General features: G+C 48.4%; 1 protein-coding gene across 1 annotated transcript in view; it reads right to left on the bottom strand.

The window, feature by feature from the left end:
- The window catches only part of Cacna1a (calcium voltage-gated channel subunit alpha1 A), a 252,884-nt gene that overhangs the window by 187,788 nt on the left and 45,176 nt on the right, over window positions 1–19,920 (bottom strand). The window contains exons 2-3 of the mRNA XM_029557367.1: window positions 16,726–16,831; window positions 14,505–14,644 (exon numbers count right to left, since the gene is read on the bottom strand). Coding sequence (XP_029413227.1) covers window positions 14,505–14,644; window positions 16,726–16,831 — 246 coding nt within the window. The remainder of the gene's footprint in view (window positions 1–14,504; window positions 14,645–16,725; window positions 16,832–19,920) is intronic.

Raw genomic sequence — 19,920 nt, 5'->3', positions numbered from 1 at the left:
TGCTGAGATTAAAGGCATGTACCACTGCGACCAGCTTATTTTTATTTTGGAAAAGTCTTTTTACTACATTATTTATTGTGTAGGGGCCTGAGTGTACCATAGTGTGAATGTGGCGGTCAGAGGACAAGTTGTGGAGCTGGTTCTTTCCTTCCACCTTGTGAGTCTCTGGGATTGAACTCAGGTTGTCAGGCTTAGCAGCAGCGTCTTACCCACTGAGCTACCTTGCTGATCCCTTTTTTACTTTTTATTTATTTTTTACTCACTAAGTTGCCCAGGCCTCAAACTCTACTTCGTGGCCAAGGCTGGCCTAGAACTTGCGATCCTTGTGCCCCAGCCTCCTGAGTAGCTGGGATTCCAGGCCTGTGTCACCATGCCCCCTTTCAAATTTCTTTACCTGTCCAAATCATCCCCAAACATCACAAAGGTGGGGCTACATTTACTGCTAAGTCTCTAGTGGGCCTGTGACCTCATTATGTGACAGTGGTAAGAGAATGTTTAGAGACCCAGAGACATGATCCCATTTCACAGAAAAGGAAACTTGAGGGTCCAAGTGGCCCCAAAGCCAGTGAGTACAAACACCAGAAGCCTCTGCTGGCATCTTTCCTGCTTCTTACAGGGGACTACGCTGAATGTCAAGCCTCAGTTCACCCAAGGGGACAAGAATGGAGCCTTTACTTTCATTCTGCAACTCCAGTAACTTGATGTCACCGTGACTCATGCGCCTGCTGCCAGGGTCCCTGAGCCCAACTGTCTTCAGCACTTCCTCCAGCTCTGTGGCTCTCTCCCCACCCTGTGCTTGGGCACCTGTCCTGGCTTCTCTGGCTCCCAGCACTCAGGATATTGTGTCTTAGGTACAATGTGAGCCTCCCACTCCACAGCCAAAGTAAGGCAATAAGCACTTTTGAGGCCTTGCCAGCAAAGAAAATCACTACCAATAGATACCGTAAGGATGGTAGGAAAGAGGGCATGTATTCACTGTTGGTGTGCATGTAAACTGGTGCAGTCACTGTGAAAATCAGCCAGGTCTACTGGTGCAGGCCTGTGACCCAAGCAGAAAGATCAAAATCAAAGCTAGCCTGGGCTACAGAGAGAATTTAAGGCTAGCCAGGGCAACTCTATGAGAGCATGTCTCAAAAAACCATAAAATACAAAAGGGGCTGAGGACATAGCTCAGCACCAAATGCTTACCTAGCATCGGTGAAGTTCCACTAACATGTACGCGCACGCGTGCGAAGGGGCTGAGGACATAGCTCAGCACCAAATGCTTACCTAGCATCGGTGAAGCCTCAAGTTCCACTAACATGTACGCGCACGCGTGCACACACACACACTATGCACACACCACACACCATACTCACATACCCCCCAAACAGCACACACTGAACACCATGTGACCTAGCTCTGTCACTCTGGGTTCTTACTGGAGGACTAAGCACAGCACAGAGAATCCAGCACCCGTGTTTACTGTATGCGATTTACAATGAAGGTACAAAGCCAGTTTAGAGCTCTATCAACAATGGTGGATAGAGAAAACAGATACATGGTGGAGTATGAGCCACAAAGAACAACATAATTACGCCATTTACAGAAAAATGGACAGAGCTGGAGAGAATGCTGCTAAGTACACCAGCCTCAGAAAGATGAACATGGCATGTTTTCTCCATATGTAGAATTTGGAGGAAGAAAATACGGGCATGAGAGTAAAGGGGGGGCTGTAAGGGATGAAAAGGTGGAAAGGGGGGGTAAGAAATGATATTAAAGGGGCAGACTCACAAAAGGTCCCATGCGTAGGCATAGGCTCATCACAAAGAAATCAGTGACTGCACAATCAGAAGAGCAGCGTGACGGAGACTGACCTGAGAGCTGTCTACCCTCCTGTGGCCTGACCCAGATTTCTAGTTTCAAAGGCTATAAGGACAGCATCCATCAGTGACCCTGCACTCACCCATAAATTTTCATACACATGTATAGCACATGTGTGGTATATATGGGTGTTCACACGTGTGTGTGCCCACGTGCTCTTTGAGAACAGAGGCCAATGTCTATAGTCACTCTCTCATGCACTATAGCAGGCTCTCAGGGATCCAGATCTTGCCCTGCAGCCTAGCCAGCTTGTTCCAGGGATCCTCTCATGAACACTCACTGCTCAGATGACAGGCAGGTCACCATGCCTACACAGCACTTCCATGGGCTTTGGGGACTGGAACTCAGGTCCTCCCATTTGCATGGAAAGCACTTACTTCCTGAGCCTTTCCCCCAGCCCAATAATGGCTTTCAGTTAGTAAGAATCAAGGTTCAGCCATTCTACCCTTGGGCATACACTCCAAAGAATTCAAATCAGGGGCTCAAATACTGATGCACCAGTGTTCCCAGCAGCCTGGGAACAAGATACAAGGCAGAAGAGGTGTCCCTAGAGGGGGCCTCCTGATCCACATGGAAGTACAGGCCGTCACAGAACAGCATGCAGAGAGAAAGGAGCCAGGCAGCAGACCACCACCACGGGGACCCATTGCCACCAAGAATTCATAGCTGATTCATTCCCAGAGTGCTCTGCCAATGAGTTACATCCCCAGCCCCTCACTGGGGGATTCTAGGCAGGTGCTCTACACTGAGCCCTTAGATACTACTTGTTACTGAGTGTCATCTTCAGATCCTGCAGGCTTGGGATTCAACCCTTACAGGAAGACAGAAGATTGACTCATTAAACACAGGGTCACAGATGCTACCAGGTGGCCATAAAGAAGGAATGTGGGATCCGTGGAGGTGGCTAGGTGGGTAAAGTGCTTGAGTTTGATCACCAAGCACATGTAAAAAGGGCTGGGTAGTGGCGTGCTCGTGAGATGGAGACAGATGGGTCCTTGGGGCTTGCTGGCCAGTCAGCCTAGCCTGCTCAACCAGCTCCTGGTCAGTGAGAGACCTTGTCTCAAAACACAAAGAAAAACAAACAATAATAAAACTGGACAACATAAGCTTGATTTCCAGAACCCATGTAAAAGTGGAAAGTGAGAACTGAATCCACACAAAATAATAATTAAAATTTAAAAACCAAGGTGGATGGTGCTTGGAGAATGACACCTGAGATAGACCTCTGGCATCTACACACACACAGAAAAGAAGGGTCTCAGCTGGCCTGGGAGTTGGCATGGGGTGGGCAGGTTAAGGACAGCTTCCTAGGGTAGACACAATTCCTACCACTAAACAAGTGTTATCTGCGACCTCCCCACCTGAACGCGCCTGACCTCACACAATCTTAAGCCCAGCCAGGCCAGGCCTGCTTTGTTCTTGGATAGAAACATCTAGTTCCCTAAACCTGAGAGTCCCTCTCAAACAAAGACAAAAGGCACAGCAGGCAGGACACAACAAAACCTCTCTAATTGCTCTGCACCACTCCCATGCTAAATACTTTAAATATCCTATCTGAGTAAGAGCTGGCCAGAAACAAGGGAAACAGCATGGCTCAGACCCCAGAAGTGCCATATGCAAAGGCCCTGGGGCAGGATGCTGCCAATGGAGCAGGCTGCATCTCTGACACTTTTCTCCCTTCAATATCTGACAGTGGGCAGAGGGAAGCCTGGCTCTGCAGGACTGAGAATGTGGCCACATTCCGACTGACTGTGTGACTGTGGGGAATGGAGCCCCTCTCTGAGCCTCATCTTTTTCTCATCTTCTCATCTGTGTTAAGGACAAGGGAAGGCGATAAGGTGTGCAAAGGGTTTTAGAATACAGCACGTGCTCAATTCATGCTGGTTTCCAAAACAAATCTTCCCCTGGCCTGGGAGCCCAGAAACTAGCATTGCAGGAGGCAAGAGAGATAGAGGTTTCTAGAAAATAATTCAGGAACAGAAAGAGGAGAGTTGAGGTGGAAGGAGGAGTGGTCTCCCCAGCTGTGGCCTCTTCCACCCTCAGCAATGGAATCAGAGCAGTTTCTGTCCAGTCCTGATCAGGGAGAAAGTGACAAGGTGAACAACAAACTTAAAAGCCCTGAGGACAGAGGGACAGGGGAGCTTGGTGGCACATCCACTGGGTCAGCATAGTGGGCAAGAAGCCAGCACCCTCAACTCCATCAGGGCCCTGCATGGCAGGGACGTGGGGTCCAAGCAGTAAGGCCGTGAGGGCGCCCGTGAGGTCCCTTCTCCTCCTCCCCAGGTGGCCATGGCAGGTCTAGCCCAGGTCTGCTGGCACTTTTCTTTTATGCTGTGTACGTAGTGAGGCACTAATGACACATCGGCCTGTGACTGTGAGTCGGGCTGTAAGGAAGAGGGTGTAGAGAAAAGGGCAGCAGAAGTCACGGCCTGGGGCACAGTGGGCAGTTTCCCTGCACTGCGAATGCCTCCTACCAAGAATTAAGGTGTGCTTCACCCTCTGGAGTCTAAACTGAGCTCTTCCATCTCTTTCATCAGCAACCTGAAACTGATGGCATACAGTTCTGAGAGAAGCTTCCAGAGTCCTGAGCATCTTTCTCTTAGAACCCAGCTTGTGCTGGGTGAGTGCACCAAGATAGCTTGCTGGAGGGTAAGACCACGTGGAACCTTCCAGTTGAGGCCAACATACACCATACCACACCAGCAGGCACCTAGTTTGCTGGAGGGTAAGACCATGTGGAACCTTCCAGTTGAGGCCAACATATACCATACCACACGAGCAGGCACTCAGCTTGCTGGAGGTTAAGACCATGTGGAGTAAAACCTTCCAGGGGAGGCCAACACATACCACACTGCACCAGCAGGCACCACCCAAGACCAGTCAGCACCATCCACAAACAGCCAGCACCAGCCAAGACCAGTTTGCAGCATCCTGAACCAGGTAACACCACCCAGCACCATCCTTAACCAATTAACACCAGTCAGCACCAACCCAAGATCAGTCACGCCAGTCAAGACCAGCCAATTTAGCCAAGACAACCAAACACCAGTTAAGGCTAGCCAAGACCAGCTGGCACTAGCAAAGACCAGCCAGCACCAGTCAGCACCAGCAAGTACCAGCTAGCACCATCCTGAACCAGCTAATACCAGCCAGCGCCAGCAGCATCAGGCAGGAAGAACTCACCTGGGACAATGAAGTACAAGCACAGCCTAAATTACCAACCTGCAGGATCATGAGCTTTTAAGTAGAGAGTCATATGAAGCCTGTCTTATGTTTTGAAACAGTATCTCAAGGTATAGCTCAGGCTGGGCTGGAACTCAGGGACCCTCCTGCCTCAGCCTCCTGGCCACCATACCTGGCTTATCTGTGCCTTTAATTCATTCTGACTTCTACCCTTTCCTGTACTAAAATCTTGTGACCCACTAGGAAAGGAAAGAGGGAAAGCAGGCAGGAGAACTGGAAGGAGGGAGGGCAGAAGGGGGGAGGGTAGGCAGGAAGGACTGGAGAGAGAGAGGGAGAGAGATTTCTGCACCTATAAGTATCAATGGAGCCCAAATCCCACAAGGGACCGGGGTCTGGATTTCCAGCCCCTCTTTCATCCTTTCCATTCAGATAGTTGTCTTCACTCCATATCTGGGACTCACAGAGGGGTCCCCAATTCCTTCTTGTAGCTCAAGAGATGAATGGATTTTGAAAATGCTTTGCCAGGAAACCTTAGTGCCAAGTCACGGCGGAGTCGGATAAACGCAATGAGTAAGGTAGGCAGCTGATGTCAAAATCATGCATCTGTTCTCAAGCTGACTTCTCTGGTAAGCTTGACTTTGGGGGAAATCATGTAACACTCACGTAACTAGATCTAAACCCAGAGCTGAGCTGCTTTGGTTTAAATCCCGCACCTACCATTGTCAGGTGGTTACTTTGGGAAAGTTATTTAACCTCTGGAACCTTTGGAGAGAATAGCAGTACTTAGAGGATCATACCAGATATCAGAGAGGGGATGGGGAACAGGCTTGGAATCCCCACTATTCAAGAGGCTGGGGCAGGAGAACTGTAAGTTCAATACCAACTTTGACTAGAATGTGAGTTCAAGGCTAGTCTAGACAATTTTGTGAGACCTTGTCTCAAACAAAATGGGTGAGGACTTAGCTCGAGGTAGCGTGCTTATGTGTGATGTGTAAGGCATCCTGGATATCACGAACAAAATAAATGAATAAATAAACACACCCACAATAGTACACAAGGTTACTGGGCTGAACACAGATCTGGGTCAGAGCTCAACTGGGGTTCAGGGAGGCAATGGCTGAGGGCAGCTTCCCAGCAGAGTGACTGAGCTCTTGAGGCACTTCAGGAACCAGCACAAGTAGCTACGCCCCTCTGAATGTCAGGTTCATCTGTGAAAAGGCTTGTGAGGCCAAAATGTGGTACTGCACAAAAATGTTTGATGTGATGCCTGGCACACACAGTAAATGCTCAATAAAAGTGGACAGAACTAAGGTAGCTGAGGCTGGTGATGTGACAAGTGAGAGCCTGGAGTGCCTGGTGCCAGAAGTAAGGGGCAGGAAGTGGCTCAGTAAACCTCACCACACACGACCTCAGGGAGATGGCACAATACAGTGTGGCAGGGCTCTGTAGGAGCTGTTAGGACAACGTGTGGGTCAGCATGCTGCTCTCCTTGTTGATTTCTAGATGTTGTTTGTATGTGCAGGTAACTCAGGGCAGCAGCTGCAAGGGAAGTGAAGAGAAGGGAAGGATGTGCTACATGTTTCCTCAACTGATCAGGTAAGAGAGAGCATGAGAAATACATGACCCATCAAGCCCTTTGATCCCTGTGGGCTTTGTTCAACAACGCAACAAAGGCCAAGGAGGTGGGAATTCTCTATGAGATTCCATTTCTATTTCTTTCTGATTTTTTGTTTGTTTTGTTTGCTTTACTGAGAATGGAACCAGGGATCCCACATGCTCTCCAAGTACAGGGGATGAAACCAGGGCCTTGCTCATGATCAGTAATCCCTCTACCACTGAGCCACACCCCAGTCCCTCACTGGAGGATTCTAGTCAAGAGCTCTACTGCTGAGCCACTCCCCCAGTCCGTCACTAGAGGATTCTGGACTGGCACAACAGCTGAGCTCAATGCCCCACAGGCTAAGGCACAGTGCAGGGGACCCGCACAGATGAAGCAAACACTCTGGATGGTCTATCTCCATCAATCGATGGTCCCCATCTTCTGAAACCACTGAGTAAATTTTTCAGAACATTTGATGATCAAAGGTATTATGTTCAAAATGCACAATCATTTATTTTACTGAGCACATGCCCTGTGTCAGGTTCAGTGCTAGGCCTATGGCTACCAACAGCTGTCTTCACCTCTGCTATGGTAAAGTCCATGGTCTCTTGTCTTTTTTTGTTATTCTTTAATTAAGTAATTAATTCAATATTTTGTGTGTTGTGTGCAGGTGCACATATACACACACACACATGTGTGGAAGTCAGAGCTGGGGGAATCAGTTCTCTCCCTCCAGGTATGGAACTCAGGTAGTCAGGCTTGGCAGCAAGCACCTTCACTCGCTGAGACCTCTCACTGGCCCACTGTGCTCTCTTAGCACATCTATATTATCTGAGCTCTTAAACACAGAGAGGTAGATATGATGCCTGACTAGCATCTATTTATTGAGTATCACCCTATTGCTCCACAATCTGTCAATCATCCAGTTCACCTATCTATCATCCTATCTATCTCTCAATCATTTATCTATCTATCTAATAACTTATTTGGGGGATGGGAAGGTGGCTTGGTGGGTAAAGTGCCTGCTGTGCACCCACATAAACAGCCAGGTGAGGTTCCATGTGCCGCAACCCCGGCTCTGGAGAGGTGGAGACAGGTTCCTTGCAGCTCACTAACCAGCCTGTGTTAGCCATGAGCTCCAGGTTCCGTGAGACCCCATCTCATAAAAATAAAGGTGAACAGTGACCGAGGGAGATATCTGACATCAACCTCTGGCCTCCACATGCACACAGACATGTATGCACGCACCTACACATACATGCATATACAAGCATATACCACACATGCACACAACAGCCTATCTGCATGGCTTTGTTTATCTTGTCTGTCATCTATGATCTGTCATCCCATCTGCCTGTCTGTCAATCATTCATTCAATCTACCTAATATTCAGTCTGTCTATCTACTATTATCCATCTCTCTATTATCTATCTACCCATCTGTCATGTATCATCTATCTGTGATCAACCTATCACCTGTCTATCCACCTGTTAGTTACCATTCTAGCTCTCATCTGTTATCTATATATCCTCTATTATCTATCATTGTCTAGTCTATCATGTATTTATCATTCTATCATTTACCTATCTACCTATCAATTATGTCTGTCTATGTATCATCTATCCATCACCTATCATCTGCCATCTATCTATCATCTATCTATCTATCATGTCTATCATCTATGCATCTATCATGTCTGCCTATCCACCTACCGATCTACCATCTGTCTGTCATGTCTACTTGAGCATCACAACAATGTCTATCATTTCAGACACAAATCCACATCCCCCGACACCCTGTCCACCTTCCTTAAATCTCCGTCTTACATGTTTTTGTTTTAACCCTTAGAACTTCAAATACAAAGAAAGCACACCTAAAATGGAATTGATAAGAACCACAAAATCAGAATTTCTCCATGACTTTGAACTTCAAAGAGAACAAACAAAAGCAAAAACAAACAAACAAACAAAAAATCTGTGGTTAAGGTATTTCCCACCAAAGCTCCCACAAGAAGACAAAAGGCCCTAGCGGTCCCTGAAATGCAAATGCTGATCAGGTGCTATGGGCTACTGGGGACCAGAGGCAGTCAGCTAAGTAGACAGTGCTCATTAAATTTCCACTGGTCTCAATGTCAAACCAATCCTGGTTCCGCAGGCAGAACTCTGGGCTGATTTTACCACCTCTAGCCCTGATTGGAAGGCTGGGTCTTTGGGTTAAGATTCCCCACATCATTCCCAGGATGCAGCCCAACAGAGACTTGAGAAAGCCCAGAGACAGAACCAGGCCTGTAAGAAGATGGAGTTACCGGATGGTAAGGATGCATGGCTGACTGGGTCAACACACAAGAAAAACCAGGGAGCAGGGAACAGAGGGTATAGGACGGTAACAACTCATAGCTTGATAGGGATGAGCTCCTGAAAAATCACTTGAAAACTGCAGACCAAAGATACCTGCTCATGAACACACAACTGCAGCATCTCTACAGGCTCAGGGACCCCCCACCCCGGGTCCTGCCGTCGACCAGCTGGGAGGAAGGCTGAGCCTCTGGGGACTCCATGTCAGGACTGCAGAGTAAGCGGCGCTTTGGAATGACAGTCCCCCACAACTCCTGAGTTGCAGGCTTGGTCCCTGGATAGTGGGTCCAGCCACTGAGGCACTGGGTCCCCAGGGTCTGAGCTCATCGATCTGCTAATCCAGCAATGAACTCAGACTTTAAAATTGTATTACCATGTATTTTATTAGTATTATTTTACTGTATTCTACCCATTTAGCTGTGTGGGGTAGGGTGTGTGTGTGTGTGTGTGTGTGTGTGTGTGTGTGTGTGTGTGGTGTATGCCCGCCAGGCTGGCTGACTAGTGAATTCCCAGGAGGCACCTGTCTCCATGTTCCAGTGCTGGAGTCAGAGGCACACCCAGATTTTCTGTGGATTTTGAGGATTTGAACTCAGGTCTTCCTGCTCTCACAGCAAGCACTCTTCCCGCTGAGCCATCTCTCCAGCCCTGGAGAGCTCCCCATCTACCCATAATTTGAAGTTATGGGGAGGCGTTGAGGAGTAGAAAGCAGTCTTGGTTAAAGAAACAGGTTGCAAAGTAGAGCTGGAAGGTACACCCACCGCCGAGCCCTTCCTACCTCTCTGCTTCCTGGCCACCAAGAGCATCCCAGACGCACAATGCCTTTCCACCATGACTCTACTTTGCTACAGCCAAAACCAACATGGCAGAGTGCAAAGGGCCACAGAACAGAACATGTATGAAGACAATTTAAGCATGCAAAACAGTAGCAATATACATTTAAATTTTAATTTAATTTGTAGCTTAAGCTGGCCTTGTGCTTGCAATCCTCCTGCCTTACTGAGTGCTTACACCCCCACATGTGCTGAGAGCAAAGACTTGTGCCTCCTGTGTGGCACTGTGTCCCAGAGTCAGACTAGGGCCCGTCATGGTCATCACCCAATGAACCCACCCGGAGCTCCTACACCTCATTCTCTCTTCTTTTTGGATGTCTGATTTTTTTTTCTTTTTTTTTTGAGACAGGGTCTCCCTGTAGCCAGAGCTGTCCTAGAACTCACCATGTAAACCAGGCTGGCCTTGAACTCACAGAGATAAGCCTGCCTCTGTCTCCCAAATGCTGGGACTACAGGCGTGCGCCACCACGTCTGGCTGGATGTCTGATTTTTTTAAAGCTTTATTTTTATTTTATATGTATGAATGTTTTGCCAGCATTGTATATAAGTGCACCCTTGGTGTGCAATGCCCATGGAGGCCAGAACTGGAGTTACAGACACCTCTTAGCTGCTATCTAGGAACCCAACCCAGGTCCTCTGCAAGAACAGTCAGTGCTCTTAACTGCGGAGCCATCTCTCTAGCTCCACTGTCTGATTATTTTTATCTACCTGTCTGTCTGTCTATCTGTCCATCCATCTAATCTATTGAGGTTCTCTTGTAGTGCAGGCTGACCTCAAACTTGCTTACACAGCTGAAGATCACCTTGAACTCCTGGTCCTCCTGCCTTCTTCTCCTGGGTGCTGAGATCCCAGGAGCATCACTCTGGTTTATTTGGTGCTGAGGATCAAACCCATGGCCTTGTGTGTGTTAGGCAGGCACTTACCAACTGAGCTACATTCCAGTTCCTTTATTGTCCTTTGCTGTTTTGTTTATCTTATTTATTGAGTGTGTTGCCTGCATGTATGTAAGCACACCCATGTCATGCAATGCCCTTGGAAGTCAGAAGAGGGCGTCATATACCCTGGAACTGGAGTTATGGATGGTTGTTAGCCACCACGTGGGTGCTGACAATCGAACCTGGGTCCTCTGAAAGAGCAGCCAGTGCTCTTAACCACTAAGCCATCTATCCAGCCCCTTGTTTTGTTTTCTGAGACAGAGTCTCTTTATGTGGCCCTGGCTGGCCTGGAACTTACTATGTAGACCAGGCTGGCCTCCCTCTCACAAAGATTCACCTGCCTCTGCCTCCCAGGTGTGCTGGGATTCAAGGCATGCACCACCATATTGGGCTTCTGTAATACATTTTTATAACATGGTCAGTCTGCTGGGCTGTTTCAAGATGAGCTTTCTAGCAATGGAGGAGAAAAGTAACTGAAGCCACTTCAGGCCCCAGGAACCAAGGGCCCAGATCACAGGACTGCAGACATGCAGTGAACACACAACCTGTAGGCCTCGCCCAGGGTCTTCATGACATGCCAGCCACACCAGAATACCTGTACATATAGCCCAGTATGAGAAGTGTCCTCTAGGGACAAATACTGCCCTGAAACAAAAACAAAAATGATGACTATGAAGACGAAGAACATGTTCAGGGTCTAAACCGTGAGAGCTAGCCAACTTGATTATCAGCTTGATTAGATAAGAAACCCAAGGGCAGGGCTAGCTTAGTCGGTCAGCACCCACTACCCAAGAGGGCCTGAGCTCAGATCCCCAGAGCCCAGTGACCTGTGATTATAATCCTAGCCCTGGGGAGGCGCACACGGGGATCTGGGGCTCATTGGGTAGTCAGCCTAGCCTATCAGTGAGCTCTAGGTCAGCGTGATGCACAGTCCCAAAGAACACTCACTGTCCACCAGTGTCTGAGGAGCGACGGCCAAGGTTGACCTTTGGCCTCCATACCCAAGCACATATAGGTGCAGGAACACATACACAAACACACACACACCTACAAATACACTCATGTACATGCATACACATATGCATTCAGGTATGATGCACACAGGCATACACATATACACATACAAACATGCACTTGTGTACACGCAGTCACATAAACACATTTATACACACATTCATATACATGCACTCATGCACACACACTCATGCAGACACATGGATGCACAAACACAAGCAAACACTAACATGCACACATTCACATGTATGCAAACATGTACACATTCACATATATGCAACCACACAACCATGTACACATGCTCTCCTACAAGCACACATTCACATACATGCACTCATGTACAGGCACTCGCACACAGATTCACAACATAAATACACACAAGCACACACAAACACTCATATACACATATTCACACAGAAATACACTCATGCACACACACTCATACCTACACAATCACACATGTATAAGCACTCCTGTACATGCATCCACACACAGTAACCTACACACACTCACATATATAGGCAGTTATAAACACACACATGTGCTCATACACATACAAAGACATACATACACACAAGCACACAAACATACACACTCATGTTAACACACATATACTCATGTAGACATACATGCACACGCACACTTATACACTCACACAACAGAATGAAAGGGAAAGGAGCAGCTGGGCAATTGGGGACGCATCTCCTGTGTTTCTGTTGTGTCTCTGACCACTCGAGAGATGGTGGTTCTGAGGTCCTAACCTGAGCAATGGATTGACTGACGGCTTCACAACATGTGGCCATCGCTGGGCAAGGTGAAAGATCAGAGGGGCCAGACAGGGAAAAAGGGTCCCCGGGCAGTCTTCCCCCGCCCCCCAACTTACTCTTCTTGGAACTGAGTTATAAAGAACAGCCCCCCACAAACCCGTCAGCACTGAATTCTGTCCAAGAGCACAGGGGCCTGACAACCATGGAACAAATTCTCCGAAACCATGAGCTGAAATAAGTCCCTCTTCCTTGAAGTGGTTTGACAAAGAGAGTCACTAAAACATGTGACATTCACTGAAAGCAGCAGGACCTGGGGTAGCAGAAGGTCTGAAGAGCCACTGGGGTGGACAAAGCATCAACAGAGAGAGGAGCAGGGGGCTGTCTGATGAAGAGGGATGTCAGAACATGGCAGCTGAGGGACTCAGGGCAGGGGAGCGCAGAGAGGGAGCAGGAGTCAGCTCCAGATGGTTGGATCTACCCTGGGGTCTAACAAGAGTCCTTGAAGTCCCTGCAGAGACTGGCTACAGACACTGTTCTCGACAGCTTTAACTGTCAACTTGACACAGCCTACAGTCAGTCACCTGAGAAGGGAAGTCTCAATTGGGGGATTTCCATATTGGACTGGCTGTGGCCATGTCTGTGGGGGACTGTCTTAATTGTTAATGATGTGGAAGAGACCAGCACCATTTCCTGGGCAGGTGAGCTTGGGCTGGAAAACTGAAAACCAGCTGAGCATGAGCCTGAGAGCAGTCCAGCAAGTAGCCTTCCTCCACGGTTTCTGCTTCAGATCCCCCTTGAGTGCTCACCCTGACATCCTTCAGTGATGGAGTGTGACCTGTAAGCTGAAATAAGTCCCCCTCTCCAAGTTACTTTTGGTCATGGTGTTTGTCAGAGCAACAGAATGAAATCAGAACGGGTACCACACTCACTTCCACATGCTTCTAAGCACAACCTCATACTTCCCTTTGCAGGAGGATGCATGGCCACATGACTGGACTGTAGCCAGTGCATGCTTTTTCTTTCAGTGCTAGAGATTGAACCTAGGGCCTCATACATGCAAGGCCCTACTAATCAGCCCCATTAACCAGCGTATGAACAGAGAAGACAAAGGCCAGGTTCTTCCCAGCCCCACAGACTGTTCCAGGAGCCCCAATGTTTATTTACCTTCTGTATTTTAACACTAACAGATATGGAGGCTGGGGAAAGCTGGGTTGACAGTGAGAAGTCACAATGTGGCAAGAGCTCTGGCCTGTCAATCACTGGAGGACACAAGAGCATAAACTAGCAACAACTTTTAGTGAGTGGCAAATGAGAGTCTATTGTGCTGGTCATTTCCTGTCTGAGAGTTTTTGTTGCAGCGCTAACATCACCTCATACTTGCCTCTGGCAGAAACTATGTATATACATCACTTTTCAACTATGGTTTCATTCCCTGTATCCAGGTCCAAAAAGCTCTTAAAGATGGGCAGAACCTGTCTAAAGTCCAAACCATGATCCCTAGTACCCAGAAATCCTCAACACAGTCATCACGATGAAATAAAAGTACATCTCCAAGCAAAGGAAGACATGCGCACATGGAGGGCCCTCGGTACCCCCATTCACACGTTTAAATCCCAGCCCTACTGCGTGGCAGGTGACTGATTGGAGCCAAGTGACTCTGGTTAGCCTTCCTAGGCAGTGGGCTGGGAATGGGGTGTCTCCTGCTATCCTGAGTTACTGTGAGAACTACACAAACATGTGTATGAGGCACCACGGAAGCTACAAGAGGCCATCATTTTAATGGCAGCAGACAGCACCCACTGCAATACATGACTTAAGATGCAGAGGAGGCAGGGTGAAGACAACATAGAGTGCAGGTCCCCAAGCCCAGCCTGGGCTACACATACACTTTGCCAGCCAAGCTGCCATGATGCTAACCAAGCTGTGAAATCCCCCAAGACCCTGAAGTCCCCTCTTACCCCGTTAGCACCACCACGAAGTCCATCACATTCCAGCCATTCCTCAGGTAGGAGCCTTTGTGGAAGGCAAAGCCCAGAGCGATGATCTTAATTCCAGCCTCAAAACAAAAGATTCCAATGAAGTATGGTTCTGTGTCATCCTGCAGGGAGAGAGGGCATCAGTGGCATGGGTAGAGACCCCAGGGCCCACCATAGATGGGTATCCAGCTCCCCACACCCAGACATGGGCACCCAGAGACAGGTACCCAGCTCTGTACACCTTTCAATCCCCCCCCCCACTTCTGACCTTCTCCCTCACTTTACCCCTGGAGCTCTTTAAAGCTTTTGAAAGTGACACAGAAGCCTCTAGAAAGACATCTTTCTTCCTTCTTTTAGGCTAGTCTCACACACCACCCTGCCAAGTAGAACTCTCTGCTTGGACCTGTGTTATCCAGTACAGTGGCCACCAGCCTAACTTAATAAAATGAAAGGAATTCCAGTCGCTGCAGCTGTCAAAACAGGCTGAGCTGGTGGGCAACACAGATGGGAGCTGCTCTGCTAAGGGACGCTCAGCTGGGATCACTGGCCTGCATGTGCCTCATGAGGGCTCCACAGCCTCAAGGCTGTACCCCTGGCCAGCCTCTTACACCTGACCCTGTGGCTACTACTCAGAACCCAGCCTGCCACCACTGCATCTGACCGGCGGAAATTAACATGTAAATTCTACACAGCTGAAACCCGAGTGGACTTGTGGGTCTGTTGGCTCAAATGTCCATTGTTTGCACACCTGTCTTTAGAATTTCGTTTCTTTCTTTCTTATTTTTTTTTTGAGGCAGGGTCTCTCTATGTAGTCCAGGCTAGCCTTGAAACTGCGATCCTCCTGCCTCAGCCTCCTGAGGCACGTGGCTATAATCTTTGTCTGTATGAGCTTGCCACTGGCAGTTCTATATCCCTTTCAATACATGGTTTTACTTAGTTTCATCTTAAGCAAAAACAAAACATCTTCAAATCATAGGCTTGCCGGGCTGGTTATATTTTCAAGAATACACACTTATACACAGGCATTGGAATAAGAAACTTTCACTCTGATCTGCCCCCAAAATCAGGTGCTGAAGGTGTACTCCATATAGGTGGTGGAATTTTAAAGAAGTGGGGTGAGTGAGGGGCAGTGAGGTCATACAAGGCATGCCCTTGAAGGCATTGTAGGGATGAGGGCTCCTCTACGTTCTCTCTGTCTCTCTCTTTGTTGTCTCTCTGCCAGTGGACAGTGAGCAGCTTTATAGCACAACATACTTGTGCCATGATGTCCTCCCTTATTATGGGTGCAAGTGATGGGACAGCAGCCACAGGCTGAGACCACTGAAGCTGTCAGTCAAAATAAATGTGTCCTTGAGGATGATCCCTCTCAGGTACTGTGTCACTGTGATGGAAACTAAAAGCTACCCACACTTCCTGGGTTAGGAATAAATGGATTCTGCCATCCCGATCTCATACACTTAGAGTTATGACTGCTGTTTTGGGGAAGATCATGAAGGCCAGAGCATGTCTCAGTAATACAGCACCTGCATAGAATCCCCAGTGACAGATTGGAGATGTGGCTCAGTGGTAGAGTATTGGCCTAGCATATGTGTGGGTCTGGGTTTATCCCTAACACTGTAAAACAATCAATAATAAATAAACAAATCCAGTCCATATTTGGCTTTTGGTGGGACAAAGCAACTGTAAAATGATGTGGCTGAGATAATGCTGGAATTCTGAATACTGACTGGCTCTGAGGAGCTGCTGATACTTGTGCTGGGTATAAAAACATCATGCGGCAAAGTGAGACATCTGGCTAATTATGCAGATTTTAAGGATCTGTTGACTGTGGATTGTCTTAGAATACTTCTGCCAAGGAAGATAAACCAAGGAAGGAAACACAGGGCAGAAACAGCGCATGTGGCAAGGCCTTCATGACTGAATCTGGGTAACGGGCTCACAGTGGCTCATTGCCCTGATGTCTATGCTTATATATGGCTGAGGGGTTTTTTTTTGCAAAGATTTTGTTTCTATGAAACAGAAAATACTAATTGTTATTTGATGTGATGCTTTCAGGGACAATGTGGCTCCACTGTCCTTTCCCTGTGGACACCAGGTCAACTGGGTTTAAGGGTGGGGTGGCAGGCAGCTCCCAGCGCCAGGACCTAGATCCCTCTGCCCTCCACCATCTACACCAGGGGCGCTCAAGGGTAATGGCACTCACCAGCCGCTCAGACATTGGGGTCTTGTCATCGTCTGGGAGGTGCTGCTCCAGGGCCAGGACAATACAGTTCGCAATGATGGTGGCGAGGATCATATATTCAAAGGGAGTGTGGGAGTTAAGGAGCATCTTTCCAGCATCTGCTCCCTCATCTCTGCATCCCTGTCCCCTTGGCATGCACAGTCACATGCCTGCCTGTCTGGGGCTCAGCCCTGCCACGCCCAGCCCTGTGCCTGTGACTTTTTAAAAACATGTTTTTATTAACATACACTAGTTTCACATGACATTAACACTCATACCTCTTCTCGGCCCCCCACACCCACCGCCTCCCATCCTTTTCTCAACCCCCTTCTTTTTCATTCTGTGTTTTTACTTTTTTGACCTAGTGAGTTTCATTAGGGTTGTTTACAGGGGCATGGGCACCTTGCCAGTGACTACACCACTGAAGACAGCATCTCTCTTTCCCCAGCAGTACTGACTATCTGTAGATCTTCAGGGATGGGTAGGGCCTTCCCTCCATGACAGGATGTTGAAGGGCGCAATCTTGGGTGGGTTATTGCTACTGTTGGGAGCTCAAGAATGCAACCACCATGCTGGGTCCCCAAGTCAGCATTGCATACTGCTCCACCCCTCTCTCCAGCTCTTCCATTCTTTCCACCCCCTTGGATACAACTTTAAAAAAAAAAAAAAAAACCATACAGATGTCCATCTCCACCTCACCAACATCAATCACTGCAAACCCTAGGGCTCAGCATCAGCCATGGGGCAGGCTGTGTTCCCACCACTATAGGCAGTGCTGAGGGCAAGAGAGATAAAGTTCCTGAAGTCAGAGAAGCAGGTAAAGGAAGGAGCTCCATCACACGGACACTGAACATGGTGCCGCACCATGCAAGTGTAGCCAGCCCTCTGTATGCACACGCAACACCCATGAATCTAACAACACATTACAGAACCAGTAACATCATGTGGCCCTGAATCAGATCTTCAAGTCACTTAGAGTCAGTTGATGTTTCTGGGGGAGGGGTACAGGCTCTGTGCAAACACATCACCATGTTATAGACAGGAACTCAGGAATCATTCTCTTCTGGATTCGGAGGATGATTTATGTGACAATGGGTCACAGTGTTCTAGAACAAGACAGTGTGTGCTATGGAGGAAAGGCAAGGAAAGGAGACAATGGCTGTGAGTTCAACGTAGTAGTCAGTGTGCTGGATGGATGGTGGATGGTGGCTTAGTCAGTAACATGCACATCACGACGGCATGAAGACCTGAGTTCCAGTCCCAGCACCCATATAAAAGCTGGGTGTGTTGATAACCAGGTGCTGGGAAAGAGGAGAATGGAGTTAGGTGGCTCTCTAGAGCTCACTTGCCAGCCACCCTAACTGAAACCAGAGCTCTAGGTTCTGTGAGAGTTACTGAAGGCACCCAATGCTGACCTCCAGCCTTTGCTTGCACACACACACACACACACACACACACACACACACACGCACCTGGAACAGTCTGGCATTTCTTCACAAGGCTAAGAACAGAATTACCATCCAATATAGGGATTCTACTCCGAGGTATAGACCCCAAAGAATCAGGAAGTAAGAACTCAAGTAACTACTCCCACATGAGTGTCAGGAGCACCACAGTTCTTGATCAATTGCTGAAAAGTAGAAGGCTCAAGTGACCAAAGTGCACAAGAAATGCACTCTACCCACAGTGGGGAATATTACTCAGCCCTAAAAGTGAAGCCCCAGTGCACATTTTACCACAGATGAACCATGAAATCAGGCGGCTAAGGAAAAGGGCCAAACACAGAAGAGCACGTGGTGCACTGCTTTGCACAGAACTAGCAGACCCTTAGAGGCAGCAAGTAGCTTTCTGGAAGCTGGGGGCTGAGGGAGGGGAGAGTGAGTTTTCTTGTTTGAGAACTAGATACAAAGTTGCATAACACCATGCCAGCAACTTAAGTCACTTTAACATATCCAATGTTAATTTCACCTCAATTCAAAAAGAGTATGGGGAGCAGGAGAGATGGCTCAGCAGTTAAAAGGGTGTACTGCTCTCACAGAAGACCCAGGTTCAGTTCCTAGCACCTGCATCAAGCAGCTCACAACTCCCCCTCCAGTTCCAGGGGAATCCAATGCCCTCTTCTGGCCTCCACAGGTACCTGCACACACACATGAATACACTTAATGAAAAATAAAATAAATCCTAAAAAAACAAAAACAAAAACAGAGCAGGCATCTCAGAAGATCTGGAGGAAGGGAAGTGCCCCACCTGTCTCTCTCACCCACCCCAGGGAAAAGGTCTTTCCTATACCCTGAGAGCTGTCTGTTGTTGGGTACCACAGGGCCTCAGCAGCTGGGGAGAGCTCATCTTGCTCCTCTCAAAACTAGGGTGTGACAGGCTAACCAGCCCATCAACAAGGGCACCCCATCCCAAGCTTGATGTCTCAGAAGCAGCCCCAGGCCAATGGAGCAGAGGTCTACATATGGGGAAGTGGGTGCTGGACATGTACCCTGAGGCCCCAGCCTGGACAGGGTGTGTGGGGCAGGGTGTGCCCCCAGGGGACAGAGAAACCCCCTATTCTGCCAGGATCAAACACGCTATCTCAGGCTTGGTCTCTGCTTGGAATCTAAATGTTTGGTATTTTGCTTTGTTTTGATTCATGTCTGGCTCTGTAACCCAGGCTGGCCTCAAACTCACCATCCTCCTACCTCAGCCTCTCAAATACTGGAAAGGCAGGTGTCACCACTGCCTGGCTAGATTTGGCCTTCTGGAGGCTACAACAAACCACCCCATGGAGGCTGGGATGGAGTTGAAACCTGAACCCATTTTCTAGGTAGAAAAATAGTGAAGGAATCAGAAAATATAGAGCCAGCAACTTAGGGAATAGGAAAGGAAATCCTCCTCTGGCCTGTGCCTCACCACCCAGCTGCAAACAGCAGTGCCAAGTAAAGAGAATTCTCAGGGCAATCTGGGCAGATAACAAAAGCTGGCCACTGCCCATTATATGTGACTGTCTTCCTGCCTACCAGCTGCCAGTCATAGAACAAAGCTGGGCGGTGCTGCACAAACACTCCCCACCCTCACCCTGCAGCCCTGAAAACAAGAGACAATATTTGCACACACAGAAAGCAGGGCAAAGCCCTTGCCTGGCCCCACCATTGAATGAGACTTGCTTCCCCTCCCAGTCAGCCCAGGCCG

This window comes from Nannospalax galili, unplaced genomic scaffold (assembly GCF_000622305.1).
Source record: "Nannospalax galili isolate Female #2095 unplaced genomic scaffold, S.galili_v1.0 scaffold47, whole genome shotgun sequence".
In the NCBI taxonomy this organism is placed as follows: Eukaryota; Metazoa; Chordata; class Mammalia; order Rodentia; family Spalacidae; genus Nannospalax; species Nannospalax galili.
Note: the sequence above shows the minus strand (reverse complement) of the source record. Positions and strands in the feature narration are given on the sequence as shown.